The sequence below is a fragment of the Limulus polyphemus genome, unplaced genomic scaffold, assembly GCF_000517525.1.
Source record: "Limulus polyphemus unplaced genomic scaffold, Limulus_polyphemus-2.1.2 Scaffold1189, whole genome shotgun sequence".
NCBI lineage: Eukaryota > Metazoa > Arthropoda > Merostomata > Xiphosura > Limulidae > Limulus > Limulus polyphemus.
In genome coordinates this window covers 13,538-32,037 of record NW_013666799.1, presented here as the reverse complement: position 1 = coordinate 32,037, position 18,500 = coordinate 13,538, and the positions used below count along the sequence as shown (strand labels likewise).

Sequence of the window (18,500 nt, the reverse complement as noted above, 5' to 3'; positions counted from 1 at the left end):
TCCAGAAATCAGTAGAGAGAGATGAGAGATTGATTACCAGAAATCAGTCCCCAGTTTCTTGGGAACAACAAATACATGAGAGTAAAAACATGGAGAAGGGTCATATACCCTCTGAATGATGTGTTTAGCCAAAAGAAACACTTGGAGTACCATGATGCTCAGTAAAGTAACTGAACCAGCCTGTATGGACTTTTCACATATAAGAGAATTATTTAAGGCTTTGGATACAACTAATGATTGTATTGTAATAACAGAGGAGAGAAGAAATGTTTTGTCTTGTCAATTGGGTTCTAAAATAAGTGAACCAGCCTATGTGGACTTTTGAGAAAAAAAAAGAGAATTATTCAAAACCCTAGATTCAACTGTGGTAAATTATAGTGTAATGAAATTTTGTACATTCATTTGACTTGTTTATATATTATTCTAAAATAATGGCTTATGTGCTGTCCATTTATTGTTGAAATTTATTGCCAGCAAGTCACAGACACCTACTGTAAAGAATCCTAGCCCTCTAAAAAACCTGACAACATGACACTAAGCAATGCTTATAACTAATTGAGAATGACATAATTGTTTGAATACTCTCACAATAACCTAAATCAAAAACAACTGCTGTTAAGAATCTTAAATCTGATAATAGTAGTATAGAAAAACACTAGCAGACAAGGATAACACCATGTCACTATAGCTAGCATCTAACTTAACCCTCTTACTACAAGTAGGTCAAAGTGCACTTGTCACTACCTTTTACTGAGTTTCATTTAAAATTTAAGCTACTTTATTATAATTGTATACAATTAAACTTGGTACCAAGTGTAGTTAATAAATCAGCTTTTAATATTATATGGGTTTTAAGTTATGTATTTTATAAGGTAGTATTTAAAAAAAATCTTCAGTCTCCCCTAGTATGAGAATTGTGACATTTGTCCTCTAGGTTTTCTAATCTGTTTACCACTGTTCTCTGAAGTAAGGAATTTCGTGTAAATTATTTATTATATTATAGATATTACTAAGGCCAATTCTAATTTTTGTAGCCTTCAGTCTTATTGCTTACAAAGTCATAATCTAGAAAATCAGACCAACTTACCATGCCCACATGTCACATCCTCTTTTTCACAAATTGGCAGTACTTCTTTCTGATGTTTTATACTATATCTTTTATAACCAATAGAAAGGCAAAGTTTTAATCTATCAAATAGAATGTAATGCTACTTTGTTTTTAGTACATAGTATTGTCAATTTTGTAATCACTTTGAAAATTTATCTCATTAATAACACAAAGATGGCCACCTGAAAGCTGTCTGTTTATGTTGAATACTATGTTAAAAATGCCCCCACTTCACTTTCTTCTTATGTTAAATATAAAACACATTTTATTAATATAATTGAGGAAATTGTGCCAATATGAAGGATTAGAAATTCTGAAAGCTGCTCTAAATTTATCCAGTTCATTCGTATATTAAAAAAGTTTTTGATCTAGTCTATTGTATTTTATCCTAACAAAGAATATTAATTTCAGACTAAAAGTATACTGTCATGTATATGAAGATGGCTTCTAACTTTGCTAACATCTTTATGGTGGAATTGAAAACACTTTAAACCTCATACTTGGCACTACATTGATGATATATTCTTGATTTGGACAGCTGATGCAGTATGACTACTTCAAAGTTAACCCCTTTCACTGAATTTTCAAGTTTATCTTTGATTACTTCACTATCCAGATAAACTTACCTGATGACATTTTCTGTTTGAAAGACATCTCCATCACACTAAGTTATACAGAAAATCAACTAACAGTTGACAAGTAAAGCCTGTGTTTTGAAAGTGATCCTATATTATTCTGTAAAAATTACCCATAAAACATTGCATTTTTTCAATCAACCTATTCCACATGTGTGTATATATTTTAAGTTTTCATTAAAATATGTTAAAAAGAGGACTTTGAAATAAAGGATAAAGCTCTTGGTAAAGTATTATTCAGAAAAACATAAGAAGCCTATTTTGGTTCCAATAATGTAGTGATTCTTTGAGTAGTTTAGGTTGGAAAATTAGTTGTTTGTCAAAAAAATTAAAAAGAAAACCTATAAAAACCTATATTTTTGTTGCCAATGATCTTATAGAAACCTATATATCCATGTTACATTGTCTGTTTTCTTAAGAAATAGAGTGGGAGTGCTGTAGAAGCTAACACCATTAACATACTATAATATTACATACAACCAAGCTCTCAGTATTAAGAAAATCTGTGGTGAAGAAAATTATTACAAAAAACATATAGCAACTCTAGAACAATACATGATACAAAGAGTTTATAAAGACTTAGAAAATAATGGATTGAAAACTCTAATACCACTCAATGAGAAACCAACCTCTTAATATTCCAGTATAAAGGAATAAAGCAGAATTCCTCTGAATACTACCTATCTCTTTAAACTCAAGAACATCTTGCATGATATGAAAAAGCATTCCCCCTTTATCTCAACTCAGTGATGGCTCAAAACAAATTTTTCTGAAATTTTCTGTTGCTCCCTTGTGGAAGAATAAATACTTTGAAGATATCTTAGTTCATACTAAAGTTAAATACATTCACCAAAGAATGTTTGTCATCCTTGAAATAAAGCACACATCAGGCCTGCAAATCTGTATAAAATTCCAAAATGTTTTCCAAAAACATGATTAAAATCAATTTTGAAAAAGGGATTTTTTTCACAACAATATTTATCACATACAGTATAAAATTTTAACCATTAGAATGTTGGACAAACAAATTTCTTAAGAGCATGTTTGAACAACCATAAACCTTCTGTCAATACAAATAAAGATGTTCCTGTTCTCCAACATTTCAACCAGTTTGATTATTCTGTCAATGATATAGTTTTCTCATGTATGATTACTGAATTGAGAACTAAAACATACAGAGAAATTAACAAAATCTATTATATTGCCTTCTTCAATAATGCTCATCTCTGTGGAATTAACCTGGATTCTAGAATCAGTGATGTTTGACCTTTAATTAGTTTCTGTCAGATAAAAATTAGATTATTTTGCTTTCATTTCATTTCTAATCTTCTTTTCTTTTGTTATTTACATACCAACTTTTATTAATATCTGATCATGATTTTATTGCTATCTTTAATATTCTTATATTTTTCTTTTACAATTGTAATTTTTATTCCATTTCAATTAACAGTCTCTAATATTTTTGTTTTTATCTTATAATATCAAAAGTCCATTTTTGTTTCCATGGTGCTTTTGAACTTTTCTGTTTTTTGAAATCATTTCTGTAGCTCTCTCTTCCAATAATCATTATGTTTCTCTGAATTTTCTCTTTTGCTTTATTCCAGTCTTTTCACACATTGAAAATCATTCACACTTGAAACATTCCCAATGAAGACCAACTTAAATATTTGCATGTTGTCATGGTGATATGTTATAGATACCCACGACTTTTTTCAAAACTCACTAACATTCACACCTAACTCTTTCTGCTTTTTCGTAATTCAATTCTGTAGAAGTAAGGTCTACTTTACACAAGCATTCTGGTTGTGGGGTTTCTGATTTTATACCGTGCATGACTTCTTAGTATCACAAAAATAATTTGGTCTTTTTACAGACATATATTGTTTCTATTTATTGTTTGTATTTCTTATATATGTGTTTTGTTTAATGTGTCTCTCTCTATATATATAGCCTTGTTTTCCTATTGGATTGTGTCACTTTTTAAGAGTTTATTGGTTATATTTTTACTGTGCTCCTCTTATGAGTGAATATTTGAATTGTTAGTTTGTGACATATATTTACTGTGCATTTATTTCATTTTCTTTTAAATCATTTTTTCTTTATTTTATATAAATTTACCATTTGCTTTGCGAGTTGGCATTGAATTAATGAAACATGTTATATTTCATTTAAATAGAAATATTTGTTATAATCCAGTGTTTTATGGTACAATTTTTATTGTAGGTTTTTCTATACAGTGAAAGGACAAATGCTTTCAGTTGGAAATTATTGGAATGGTAAGATATATATCCTTTTTTTTAGAACACTTTGTTTTTTTATGAACTTTAATTGTGCTTAACCCTTCCCTTTTTTTCTTCTTTTTTTTCCTTCTCATAGTGGAAATAATTAATAAAATTATTAATAAAATAATTAATAAAATTAGTAAACATTTACTGATTAAAATCTGGTTTTGGATTTAAAAAATATGATTTATATTTATCCATTTCTTATATTGTGAAATTTCTGAAATTTTGTTGTGAGACACCTTTGAAAAAACATTAAAAATATGTTTTTTGTTTAAAATTACAATTTTTAATTATTGATCAGAAAGTTTTGTCTTCTACATGTAATCAATTTCAACTTAATGGATATTCCTTAACACATTTTTCTTTATGTTTTATTTTGCTGATAGCAGTAGTCATCACTTTTGGCAATAAGTCATAAAAAAACATAGCAAAGACTGACAAAGATTTGACAGAAACCTTTTATCTAATCTTTTACAATGGTGTTAGATTAGGCCACATAACTATTTTTTCTAGCAGTATTCTTGGTTGAGATCAATTTATTTATGCATTGTTTGAATGTGATAAAATTAACAATAATATTCAGTAAATAAGGACTTTAGTCTTAAATATATTGCCTTCACTTTAATGTACTCTAAACCTAACTGGACTTACCTGATGTCATACAAGAAAATTTGTATAGATTTCAAATGAATATAATCTAACATGAGAACCTTTTCAGGAAAAAAAATGTCTAAAGAAACTAAAAACATTTCCAAGATTTGTGTTTGGCTCCTAAGTCTTTTAAATTTCCCATTAGATTCCATTTCCAATATGGTACATTACCTCCTCTCACATAAAAACTATTTTCATTCAGTGCTGCCCTCTATATGTTAAAGAAAAATTTTGCATGCCATAAGCCTTAAAGCTCCCACCATTTTTAAATCGACTGATTCAAATGCGTCTCTCGCATGCAAATCATCATGTGACAACTCTTCACCAGTAAGAGTGTGACATACTCTCTTAATGCATGTCACTCCCTCTATTCAATTCTACTGAACTATCACTTCTCATTTGGTAGTACTTGTGTTGTAATGTTTAGTTTGTGCTCTCTTCAAGTACTTATTTTTACTTTTTTCCATATCTTTGTATTAATTTCTCTGAACAAGTTTACTCTTTATTATACAAAGTGATACTTGTAACTTGTTGCATTATTCTGAAGTGGAATTATTTTATATTTTTACCTGCTTACGGAACTTATTACTTCATTACAAATACTTTTTATTTATTTCTACCAACGCAGTTGTGTATGTTTATTCATTTTGTATTATGAATTCTACATTATCACTTCAAAGGTTATATGTTTTATCAGCACATATACACAGGCTTCAAGTAGTGGTACTCTGCGAGAAGATTTTCTGCTTTACTTTGTCAGAAGATTCATCATCCAATAAGCTGACCTTTGTCTGGCCTCGTCTTTAGTTTAGGGGCCTACACATTTTGATATACGGTCTGCCGACTTTGGAAAGATAAGAGGTTATACTGTTATGGTTTTTGAATAATTTTATTTTTAATATTATTATCTGTAGTTATTTGGGTTCCATAACATAAGTTTCGTTAGATTGGTCAATACTCAATATTGAAATTCAGGTTAGCAATTAGTCTTAGTTGTATCTTTTTTCCTATACCATGGTCTCTGTTATTTTAGGATTACTTGTGATTCATCTTACTGATATATCAATCATTAGTTTAACTATATTGTTTTTCTTCCATACATCACATCTCACACATAAGTTATTGTTACTACACACTTACATAATTTTATACAATCATGTCTATTTCATTTTTGTTATTATTTATCTTTTCTCCAACTTTCTGTTCACTTGGTTTGTATGGAACCCTTGAACCGGGGTCCATACAAACTTCTCCCGTTATTATACATACTTATTGTTAGGTTAAGATTTTTATTTTAGTGTTAGTGATATCCTTTGTTCTGTACTATTTGATTAGACTAAAAAAAAGTGTTATTTTCAGTTTACCTGTGGTTCTACTTCCAGGTTATCATTAATTAGATTACATATTTTGTTTGATTAGGCTTAACAAGTGTCTGTTATTTGCAGTTTACCCATAGTTCTATTTACAGGTTAATCGATAATTATATTAAATATCTTTTCTTCAACACATAAGATCACATACATACATACACAATTTTTTAACATTTCTACTATATTGACTATTTCATTATCATCTTGCTTTATAGTTTATACTTCTTACCATTAATTTTGTTTGTGAGGGCCCCTGGGAGCAGGGGTCCACCCTACTTGTAACCAATACTGCATACCTTCCTCCTATAACAGCTGAACCTATTTTCAGACAACCTAGTTTTTGTCAGTTTTCTTCAACCTTATGGATTGCTTTCCAGGTCTCTACTGCAGAATCTGCTAAGTCTCTCTCATTTTTTTAGACACGTTTCACAGTATACTTCCTATCTTATGACATTATTTCATGATGATCTTTTTGTCTCTCTTTAGGGAGTGGGTATACAGGCTTTAATTCTTTTTTTGCCTCAGCTTACCATCAGGCAGATATTTTTCCTGATTTTATTCATTCGCATTTCTGTTAATGCTATCCATTTTATCCCCTACATAGTTTTTTAGCTTCATTTTACCCTATTGACTCCTGTACAGTTAGTTTACCTTCCACCTCCTTTCTTCTGTGTTCCACTTATATTTAGGGATTTTCGTGGGATGCCTCCTCTTTTTCCCTCCTTATTGGAGTGTTTGCCATCTTCAGTTCATTCCCTACACACGTGGCTTCTTTGTTTCTGAAATCTTCTAGGGTGAGACACTGCTGTTTGTTTACCATCCATTACTGATAGGGATTTATGGTCAGTTCTTTTTCTCCACCAGTCCATTTTTTGGGGACTACTCCTGTATATTTAGCATCATGTGGTATATCTATGACGCTTTATTCAAGTTTTTTTAGTTGCTCTTTTGTTTCTATTATGAGATATTATCATCTTTATTCATTTTATATGTTTGGCACCTTCCTGTTCTTTACTTGTTTTACCTACAGGTTTTCTTCAATCGTCTTGTATGCTCGATGCTGATTGAGGTTCTGAGTCAATCGGTCCCACCTCAATCAATTCTTGCATCTTCCCCATTTTATTATGTAGTCCTTGATCACATTTGGATAGGCTGTTTCTGCATGACTGCGAATGCCCATGGTACACGTTATTATCTTCATTTCTTTCATCACATGATTTGGTATCAGTTTCGTGCCATGACCTTTGGACTTGTTTTGGTTCCATATGTCTTTTGTGGGATGGTCTGTGTTTTACCCAACTTCCACTTTCAGGGGTATTTTACCTGCACCATTCATTAAATGTCTAACTTCGATTACCTCCTTCCAAACACGGGTAGTCTTAACATACTTAACTACTACTTCCACAGTCAGCTCGGGTTGTTGGATTTTCCAGTTGGATAAGTTTTTCCTATAACATACCTCACATTCTAGTCACTTTTGGGTGTGTATTTTTAAACACTCTCAATTGTGACTTTCCATTCTTCTCCTCTTCGAATGCATTGGAAAGAGTTTTCTGTTATCTGAGCCATTACTTTGGGTTTTCCTCTTAATTTTCGTCCTTCCTTCCTCATCTATATGCATTAATAGTTGAACATGTCCCCTATGGTGCTTGGTGTACCACTTCTTCCCCCTCTTCTGGTTTCTTTCTCTTCCCTGATGCTCATCTCCAAGGGTCACTTCCGCCACTTCAAGGTGTTTTAGCTCACTCTCTTCCTCTTGTCCATATTTGACTAATCCTGTTTCAACATTTTGGTGGTGGCTTATATCACTCGCCAAGGGAACAGTCATTCTTGTTCCTTTGTTGTAAACAGTGGATTTCCTTTTTTGCACCCACACAGTTCACATGCATTTCCTGGAGGGTCATGTTCCATATGCCTTATCCTTGTTGCTAATTGACTTTCTAGTCCCAACACACTTTCTCCTTAGGAGTGACCTCTAGATCCTCCTAATTTTTGGTGGCTCTGCATCCTGTGGGGTGCTGCTCCACGTAAAGTTTTTCAATCTTTTATCACTTCCCAGTTAATTACCTCTTGTTTTTGTTCTCTGGTTCACCATCCACTTGCCCCTCAGACAGGTTTACATCCAGTTTATAACATTAGTTTTTTCTCATTCCATCAATTTTCTTTCCCAAATTTTTCTTCATCTGTGTCACTCCAGTTCAGGTCTTTCTGATTGATCTTTCCTGATTGTCACTGCTTTGGTTTTCTTGGCTGTTGTATGTCAATTTGGTTCTTTTGTTCTGGATCGATTTTATTAACCTACATTTTAGTGGCTCATGTGGTATATTTCTTCTGACTTTTTTGGTTCTTACCATCTTCTACATTTCTTCTTGGTGGTATTCAGATGATATTTCTGTCTAGTATATGCTGTGGGTTGCTTCTTTCCATTGAATCTATTTCCTATGATTTCCTTCCTTATTCTACTTCTTTGTCTGTGGTTTTTTTCCTCTTCCTCCCTTACCCATTAGGTTTGGATTGTGAATTGATTGGTCTTTTATTCCTTGTCTCCTTCATCCCGGCATCATTTCCTGGTGTCTTCATTACAGTCATGCACCTTCCCTTTTCCCTGCATGTCTACCCTGTCATCTGTTGGAGGTACTTCTTCTGTCGAGCACTGGGACTACATCTGATAAGTTCATCTCCCATTCTCTGCTTTGGGTAGCTGTTTCTTCCTTGTCGGGGTACTGTGAACCACCTGTTGCCATCCTTCACTCTTTTATAAGACTGTGACTGGGTAAGTTACCTTTTAGTGTATACATACCTCTTATTTTTCAGGGGCATGTCCCTCCTTTTCATTCTAAATTCCACTCTGTGGCATGTGGTGCCTGTCCAGGTATATTTAAACTAGTCAAATGCACACTGTAAGACCATGTTGACTTGCATATTATGATTTCCATGGCCAAAAATGCACACAGCTGAGATGAGGTGTTTCACAAGATTGTTTGTAGGTTTATCCTCACGATATGTTTGCTTCATTAGTGCCCCCCAGTGGCACAGCGGTATGTCTATGGACTTACAATGCTAGAATCTGGGTTTCAATACCCATGGTGGGCAGAACACAGATAGCCCATTGTGTAGCTTTGTGCTTAATTACAAACAAACAAGCTTCTTTAGTTTGCCTGTCTCGGACCGTACACATGCATAGACTACACGAGAAAAATAGAAGGGGATAGCTGCCAATCCCTGCCATGAATAAGTCAGTATGGTCTGCATTTCAAAATAGGGTTTCATGGTTACCCATTGCACTGTTTCAGGTGTTGTCATTCCTCCAGCTTCTCCACTGCATTTTCTTCCCCCTTTTCTTTAAGTGGAGTTTGAGAGTCCTTACCACTTTTCAGTTCCAAGCTGCTGGGGTGGTGGACTGTGGAGGCATTCTACTGAATGTGTTAATGAAATACAAATAATATATGTACATGTATATACATAAATGATTATAAAACCATTCATTTGAGAGTAGGGCAGCGGTGTTCTACTGGTGTAGATGACTAGATATCCTCCACTATGTAACAATGGAGGGTGCTGTCAAAATTACAGTTCACCCCTTCGATTGGTATCCTTCATCCTACCTCACATGGATGTTGGTTCCCAATGGCTGGTTTTTGGATTTAGAGCTGAACCAATCAACATAAGTCCTCACATATGTATTACAGATGTCTCTATTCCCTCACTCATTTATATTCATGTTACTCCATCCTTGTTGTGGGTCATGATGGAGGTACTTGCAGATTACTACTTTTCTTCCCCTTCTGCTAGTCCTTGATGTTCTTATTATTCTGAGGATATTACTGTGCTTTAGGTAGTTCCTGCCATTTTAAATTTGGGTGAGATGGTTTACATTACACAGACATCTTTTCAGTTCCCAGATTGATCAATCAATTTCTCACGTTGTTATCATGCGACCTGTTTATGGGTCGGGGGGTACAAGACTCCCTCTGGTCTCATGAACTTTCCTCTTTACTACCCCTACATCGATGACAGTTTCCAGGGGCATGGGTTTTGGATGTAGTTGACTTGCTGTGTATGGTCTATCATGCTCTAGCCAATCTACACCTAGGGGCACATCCTTTTCATTTTTTGCCTCTTTTATGTTTTCCAGGATTGAGTTTGATAAATATCCTATGGTTCAGTTCTCTATCCTGCCATAGTTCTTTCCCACTTTCTGCCCATATATGCAAAATCTTTCCACAATGGGTGAAGAATATAACTGGTACAGAAGTTATGCGGTCTCCCATGTATAATCTTCTACTTCCAGGATCTACTATTTGAAAGTGTCCTTCAGATGCTTCTTTCTTTCCCTCGCACCGGTCACTCCACCTTTTCAAGGTGGGATTCTAGCTATTTATGTGAGAAGAGGTAATGTACTGTGTTGGAAGTTATAATTTTCCTATACTGAAAATGTATTTCTGATAGGTACTAACCCCCTCTCACGCTTCCCATCCTTCCACCACACTGAAATCTGGTGCTTCCATTTTCTAACAAAACTCAAAGTGATAGTTTGGTAGAATTGAATAGAGGGTGTTAAATGCATCAAGAGAGTATGTCACACTCTTATTGGTGGAGGGTTGTTGCATGATGATATACACGTGAAACACATTTGAATCATTCAATTCAAATATGGGTGGGAGCTTCGAGGCTTGTGGCATGCAAAAAAATTTTTGCATATAGAGGGCAGCACTGAATGAGAATAGCTATTTATGTGAGGGAAGGTAAGTAGTATCAGAAATACATTTTCAGTATAGGAAAATTATAACTTTTGTTCTTTGAAGGAATTATATTTTGTCACTTTCACATGAAACCATAACTTACGTTTCATTCTACTTTATTCCTGCTACATAGATGTAAACAATGCTCTATCCAATGGTATTTAAATTTTACCTGTAGCTTTCTTTTGGCCAAAAACAAAGTTTTTGTTTTAGATATATAACAGTGTAAGTTATAAATTAATGAAAATCGTAAAATTTCATTATTTTTGTTGTAGTGTTATTTTATGAAAGAATAACCAAATAACATTGTCAATATAAATTTTTTGTTTTGATTATATTATGAGAATTAGAATAATGTTATAATGAATCCTTTATTCTACACTATGAATAACAAACTTTATTACCAGGATTCTGACAAACAAACCAGAGTATTTACTTGAAAGCTCACATTTAATGCAAAATATACTCGCATATAATTACAATTTGAAAATGCCTAGGCTTTTATAAACAATTATTTTATCTTCGGAGAACTAATTGAATAATATATTCTTGACACAACTTTAAAACTTTGAATTCAACAACATATCCTTGGCACAAGAAGTTAGGAAAAAGACCAGAAATAAAAATGTAACTTTTAAAACTAATTATAGAAATTGGTTTGATAATACAACAGTTACAAAATCTCTGATTAAAATATATATCTAATAACTACTTCTAGCCAAGTTTTAACCAATATCCAGTCTATTCTCTACATTCTTAAGCATCTAGCATGTCAGTTTTCAGTTCTCTTTTAAACATTTGATTCCATTAGACAACTAACTTACAGTTTAATATGGGATGATTATTGGCTATTGACAAAATGTTTGATTGACTTATTTACATAAAGTGACACACTAATTTTTATATGGTCATGTACTGTAACTATTGTTACAAAAGCCTCAGTGGCACCCAGTATCAGTCACTTTGTCTCACTGTGAAACTAGCATGTCTCTGTTAGCTGTAATAGTAATGGGATGTGAGCTAGCATTATGCACAGGGCTGAATTAAGACCACAATGGGCCCATAGACAACTTTAGTTCTGTGGGCTGTTTTTTTCCATAAATCCTCTTGTTTTTTGAAATTACATTTTGACCACCAAAACAACCTTTAACAAATATAATGCTTTTAGAATTTTACGGTTTCCAAAAGGCTATTAAAAAACACGAGAAAAATATAACAACTGTGAGCTCATGGGAAACTTGGCCTACTTGCCATTTTGGTTAACTGAGTGGGCACGGTGTGAGTCCACTGGATGGACTCTGTATTAGAGAAGTAATGTTGACTATAATTCTGAATTTAAAGTGTATCTTCACAAGCCTATTGTACCCAAAAATGGGATGTGTTACTAAAGATATGTATGTGAAATGCTGAAGTCAGTTTGACTCAGACTAACAAGTTTCAGTGAAAGGTGATGTTCATATAAAGAACAAAAGTACTTTTGTCTGTTGCATGTTTATGCAAGATGCACTTGCATAACCACTACAACCACTTAAATGCATATCTAAAGATTTTTTTCATGCACACTTTGACTCATGCCCATGCACATAGGATCAATCCTGCTTTAATTATTTGAAAGCAAAACCAGAGGAAAAGGTACATAAACTTTTAACATAATACCAATGAACAAGTAATGAATGAATACCACCTTGCAGTGTATGCTTTATGTTATTTTATATTGTGTAAAATCACATCATGTGACCATAATTGGCAATAATTTCATGTGCATTTTTAAGTTAGAACAAATAGATTAAAGAGCAACTGGCAAATGTTGATTTCTGTCCCTGTTCTTCTAGAAATCCAACAGGCAGCTTACATGTAATTACATCATTCTGAACATTTGATTCATATCTCCTTTATTCTTTTCCATTCCAAAGAGACAACTGTATGGAAGATCTTAACTTACTTCAGGCCTGTACAAATCTTATTCAAAGCAAGATTAACATCTTCATGCCTAAATCCGAACTTCCATTAACAAAATCTCATCTCCTAGTTTTTTTACTGTAATAGAAGGTAAAATAATTTCAACTCAAAGAATATACCTTACAGTTATGTTTGTAAGAATCTTAACACATTATATAAAGAAATGAACTTTTTGCATTGAACTAGATACAACAACACAGCTTACATGTGCAGACTATAAGTATTATAAACAAATATTGTGGCCTAGTTTTAATTAATTTTTCTTTTGCCAGATCCCCATCATCAAGACTTGTTCCTAAATATGAGTGCCTTTTTACCATTTATAAACAATCAAATTTCTCATCAACGTAACAACGGTAAGGCTAACATGAAACTTAGTCAGAACCATGTTCTTTACATCTTGTAACATTTTATTAAATGTGTTTTGTTAAAGTTACACAGAAAGTAGAATATTTTATGGTATTGTTTGTAGTGTGAAATATTTTCTATGAACTTGAATTTAAGTTAATACTGTGCATTTCTCCACATTTTCATTTTTGAGGTAAGACTATATTTGTTGCTCATGTACTTTTGGCTTGAGTAAAGTTTGAGCGTGTTGTGGAATGTGATTGTCAGGCTGTGTTGTCTTTTTTTAAGTTTGTTATGAGTGAGGAATTCTGTGGTGATCAGGCTAAGAAATCATCTGCCTAGAAATGAAAGGATACTAAAGATTGGTGTGATTCTAGAAATGAAGCTCATCCTGTTCAATTGCTCAAAGTATTTAACAAAAATTTGAAGCTAGAACTAGCTTGTAATAATTCTAAATAAAAGAAGGTTATATGTATGACCTGTATAATATAATATAATAGCTATGTAATTAATATATATCTATATATAATTGTGTGATGACCAGAGTAGTACATGTAAGACAAGTTCCATTATTTGATGCTGACAAGTTGTATATCTTTTATTGTGTGAAGTTAAGTGTGCAGAATTACTAGTTGCTTTACTTAAAATATAAAAATGTGCTGTTTTGTAATAACAATGATTTTCATATATTTTATCAAAAAATAGTAAGTAATTACCTACTGTTACAGCTTGAATTGTTAAGTATCATATTTTAAACATAAAATAACACAGCTGTTTATGTTTTAAAAAACGTGTTCTACATATTCCTAGCAGTTTAGTCATATGTGCACATAATGCAAAAGAAAAAAATTTCCTTTTTGAGTCTAATATTATTATAAAACACACACACACACACCTGAAATAATTTCTGTAGCAATGCTCATTTTAGCCACATGTCCTTAAAAGTTGTATTATTTGTTTACAGATTAATAAAGCAAATGAATGCAAAGAGAATGGAAGCTATTCCCATTCATTTAAATTGCACTATGCATTTTGTCATGATGTTGGTTTCATTTTAACATTAATTTTGTTTTTAAGAGTTGTGTTTCAAAGGCCATCAGTGATATGGAAAGAATAATTATGTACCATATTTCATCAAGAATGATAAACCACCTTTATACAAAAGTTTCTCCTGGTCTTTAAACTGCACTGCTGTAGCTGCATCTGTCTAATGGTTTCATATATAGTGGTTGTTCGTATATAAAAAGATGTTGGGAACAATTGTGGTTTATGTATGCTTTATTTATTTTTATTATTTATATGTCCTGACATTTCTCTTGGCACACTCACATACTTTTTATTTTGTGGAGTGGCAATGATTAGGAATAGGAATAATTGTTGTGGGGTCACCTAAAATTAATAGTTTTGTGTGGCTGGATTCAGTTGATTGTTGCTTTCTTTGAACAGTAGTATTTCAATTAACTTATCATCAAATATAGTTTACAGTATTGTTACATTCTTTTCACCAGGTCATGCAATGTTTAGTTTCAAAAATTTGAGTTAAAAGGAAAATAACACTAAGATAGCTCTGTCACTGAAACTAGTTATAAAAAATGGTATTTTTGAAGAATTTAAGTCAAACATTTAAGTTTCTATGGGGATACAACAGTTTAATATTGAAAATGCCTATCAATAAACATAGTATTTAACACAAATGAATAAATTGTTTCATTATAATATGTATACTATTTGAACTTAGATTTTAAAAGAAATTTTCTTCGACTGAAAAATCTCATTCTGATTGGTGGACCTGATGACGGTGTTGTGGATCCATGGCAGTCAAGGTGAAACTTTATGTTGTGGATTACTGGAGGCATGAATGAATGAATGGACTGTTTTTGAAATGTATTTTTACACTAACAAAACATCTGCACTGTATTACTCAATGTCAGAATAGACATAGTATATTATGTGTGTGAGTGCCAAGTGTATGTTGTAAGTGAATAAAGATGGCATCTGTGACCATTTGTATTAAAAACTTAATTTATTCACTTTTAATATACATACTTAGGAAGTTTGGAAATACATAGAAAATATTCAACATTTTGAAATTATCAGCTATGCAAATTGAAGTTTTTTAAGTTTTGGTGATCTACTTTGAGTTTTAATACTTTGGTCAGAGCTCTGTATATTATTTTTCTGTTGCAGTCACTTTGGATTCATTGATAATTATGAGCAGTTGGTTCCAATGAAGCAACAACAAGTAGGTGTGAAAACAGTACATACATTCATGATAAAAATATTTTTTTATGCATTTTTTTTAAGAATGTAGATTTAAGTTTATATTGTGGAGTTAAAGTATTGTATTAGGCTTTGTATGTTGCTTTCAAGTTACACTTTACTAGCTGAGATAGCAGTGAATGAATGCTTGCTTCACCTGAGAATTTCACTTACTCTAAATGAATTTCATGATGAGAGAAGGATGAAGCTATGTTCAAACTTAGTCTCTAACAAATGTGGGTTCTGAATACATTTGACTTCACTCTCCTGAGAAGGATATGCAGCATTAGAGAAATAAATAAATGTGTTGATTTGTTGTTAGAGTGTGGTGTTATTAGTAAAACAACCTCCAAAATTGAAACAGTATCTTTTATAGCTATGAAATATGAGATGAGAGTTTCATGTATTAAGTATCTTTTGTTACATAATTGCCCAGAAAATGCTCTATATGATCTATTAATTAACACATGGTCAACAGTCACATAATCCAATCTAGATATAAAATTTATGCCACATATCACTCACAGTAGTCCTAACATTGTAGCTAGGAATTAGTGTTTAGTTTGAGCAATAAAATCCTCAGAAAATAGGTAAATTAATTATTTTTAAACACAGCGGCTACACTCTTAAGTTAGAGGGTTTTAAATTTGTCTTTTTAACCTGAGATGTTAGATAGGTGTGTAAACAATTTTTAGAAATAATTTAGTCTTAAGCAGCAGCTCTACCTCTTAGTTGAATATCTAAGTACTTTAGTAAAAAAACACATTAAGCTAATATAATAATAGGTAGGCAAACAACAATTTATAATCATAAGGAAAAGTTTCATTGGTGGAGAATATACTACATGTTTGTTGAAACATGTAGTATGTTCCACCTCCAATAAAACTTTTCCTTATGCTTATAAATTGTTGTCTGCTCACCTATTATAGAATATCTACATGATAAACGAGGTAAGGGAACTTTTTTAATTACTTGTTGAAAGTAAGTTGTTATTTGGTATAGCAGTATTGAAAAGTGTATATAGCTATTTTTTCTTCAAATTAAAAATAATTAATTTTGATTTTTCTTGAACAGATTTATCAATATGACACATTTGGACTGAAGAGTTTGGAAGAACTTGGAAGGGTCCATGTTAAAGTTATGGCTAATGTTAACCACTTTGAATGGCACAAAAATCACACAGTTTTTGATAAATTTATTCTTCCATTTCTTAATTAACAAGAAAAAAATGCTGTTGACCTACTTATAACATTTTATATATATATATGTTTAATTATATCACTTAAATTCTGATTTGTATTATATATATTTTGTCACTACAATCTTATACATATTAATTATAATCAAGTTTGAAATTTGTTGTTTTGAAAGTGGATGTATAACAAATATTATGTGAGGATAATTTAAAGTTTTTTTTTGCGTATTCACTTCTAAAGCCTTGATTTAATGAAAGGTTTACTTCTGTAAATTACAAGCTTTTACTCAATGATAAACATATTTAGGATATTATTTTCATTTATTCATAGAAAATTGTTTAACCCTTTTTCAAAAAAGTAATGCAATAAACATGCTTTATGGTGTGTGACATTATTTCAAATGTTCATTATAGAAATAATTTATAAGGGAAAAATTTGTCAGTGGATAATTTGATAAGTTGTAAGATAAACAACACTTACATAATTTGGTATTATTTAAAACTATGCATTTATAATTAAGTTTTTATTAATTTTTAATCACCTTTAAATTATATAATTTTTTCTCAAATAATTAAATCTGGGAAGCTAGTATAAGTTGGGTTTGTGACAATTAAAACGTATTATTTTTTGTACATGTATCAAGGTCAATATTTTTTAAATACATATTCTTTTTTTTAATTCTGGTTTACTTTTTGAATATTTTATGAAGATAATGTTGTGGAGGTGTTCTTTAGAAACAGATCTTAAAAACCTGAAAATAAGCCTGTGACTTTTCATTCCTTTATTTAATGCTACCTCAACTTATTTTTGTCTAGTTTGGTGTTGTATTAAGATAATGTAATTCTTTGTTAAAAAGTTAATGTTTTTGGAAATTGAAATGAATGAAATGTATGACACAGTTTGATACACAGTGAAGAGATGAATAGAAAACCATTACCTTTGTCCGTCCAGTTTATTGAATCATTATTACAAATTAAAATTCATATTGATTAGAAACACTTTTTTTTTCTTCAGAAACTGTTGATTTTTATATTTTTTATTAGTTATGCTTTCAGACTGAAAGTCTGCTGGTGTTTGAGGTTGTAGTTTTTTTTTATGCCTACTACTATGTCCATCCCATAAGAGCAAAGTTTCACTTGGTGGTGGTTATGATGTCGGTTGAATTAAAATGAATATTTATCGTTAATTTGATTTGTCTTAAGGGTGTGAAAGTATCTTGCTGTAATATTTGAACTGGTGGGAGAATCTCATGTTTTTTTTATATTCTCATCAATGTACAAAGTGGTTAAAACCAAGCTTAGATAAAGCTGGTGCCATAAGATTTTTTTAAGAGATGTAACACATCTCCAGGAGCATGATTTACAATTAACAAAAATTTTCGTATTTCTACAAATATCTGGCCCAAAAATAACTTACAAGAATAATATGTATTGAAAACATATGCACCATGACTGTTTCATTATTACGTCTAGTTGTGTCAGTGATTACCATAAGACAACCTAGATAGCAGGGTTGTTGCATGTACTCAAAGTATTAAAGGAAGTATTGTGGATTGCCGTGTGTGTTTTTTTTAATGATCCATTGTGAAAACACCCATTTCAAGCTTATTACGAGATTTTTTTTCCTAATTCAGTTATTTTCAACATCTACATTAAAAAAAAAGTAACATGAAGCTCACATTCTTTTCATATCATGTATCATACATGACATTTTATTATTAAGATTATTTTATCTTAATTTACTGTGTTTGTTCCTTATACTTAGTTAAAATATTGCCCCCCTCCCCCCAGTGGCACAGCGGTATGTCTGCGGATTTACAACGCTAGAAATCGGGTTTCGATACCCGTGGTGGGCAGAGCACAGATAATTCAATGTGTAGCTTTGTGCTTAACTTCAAAAACAAACAAACAAGTTAAAATATTTATTGACGTTTTTTTGAAACGTCAT

The 18,500-nt window shown here is 31.8% G+C and overlaps 1 protein-coding gene across 5 annotated transcripts in view; it reads left to right on the top strand.

Moving 5' to 3' along the window:
* Positions 1-18,105, top strand: part of LOC106462515 (lysosomal thioesterase PPT2-like) — a 36,745-nt gene extending 18,640 nt beyond the window's left edge. For 3 of the 5 annotated variants that reach the window (XM_013922448.2, XM_022389803.1, XM_022389804.1), the window contains exons 5-9: positions 3,967-4,019; positions 13,023-13,106; positions 14,837-14,921; positions 15,286-15,340; positions 16,432-16,615. In XM_013922448.2, coding sequence (XP_013777902.1) covers positions 3,967-4,019; positions 13,023-13,106; positions 14,837-14,921; positions 15,286-15,340; positions 16,432-16,575 — 421 coding nt within the window. In that variant the 3' untranslated portion in view covers positions 16,576-16,615. Of the gene's footprint in view, positions 1-3,966; positions 4,020-13,022; positions 13,107-14,836; positions 14,922-15,285; positions 15,345-16,431 lie in introns of all 5 variants that reach the window. The other 2 variants (XM_022389800.1, XM_022389802.1) reach the window with 2 other exon arrangements.
* Positions 18,106-18,500: the final 395 nt, after the last annotated feature.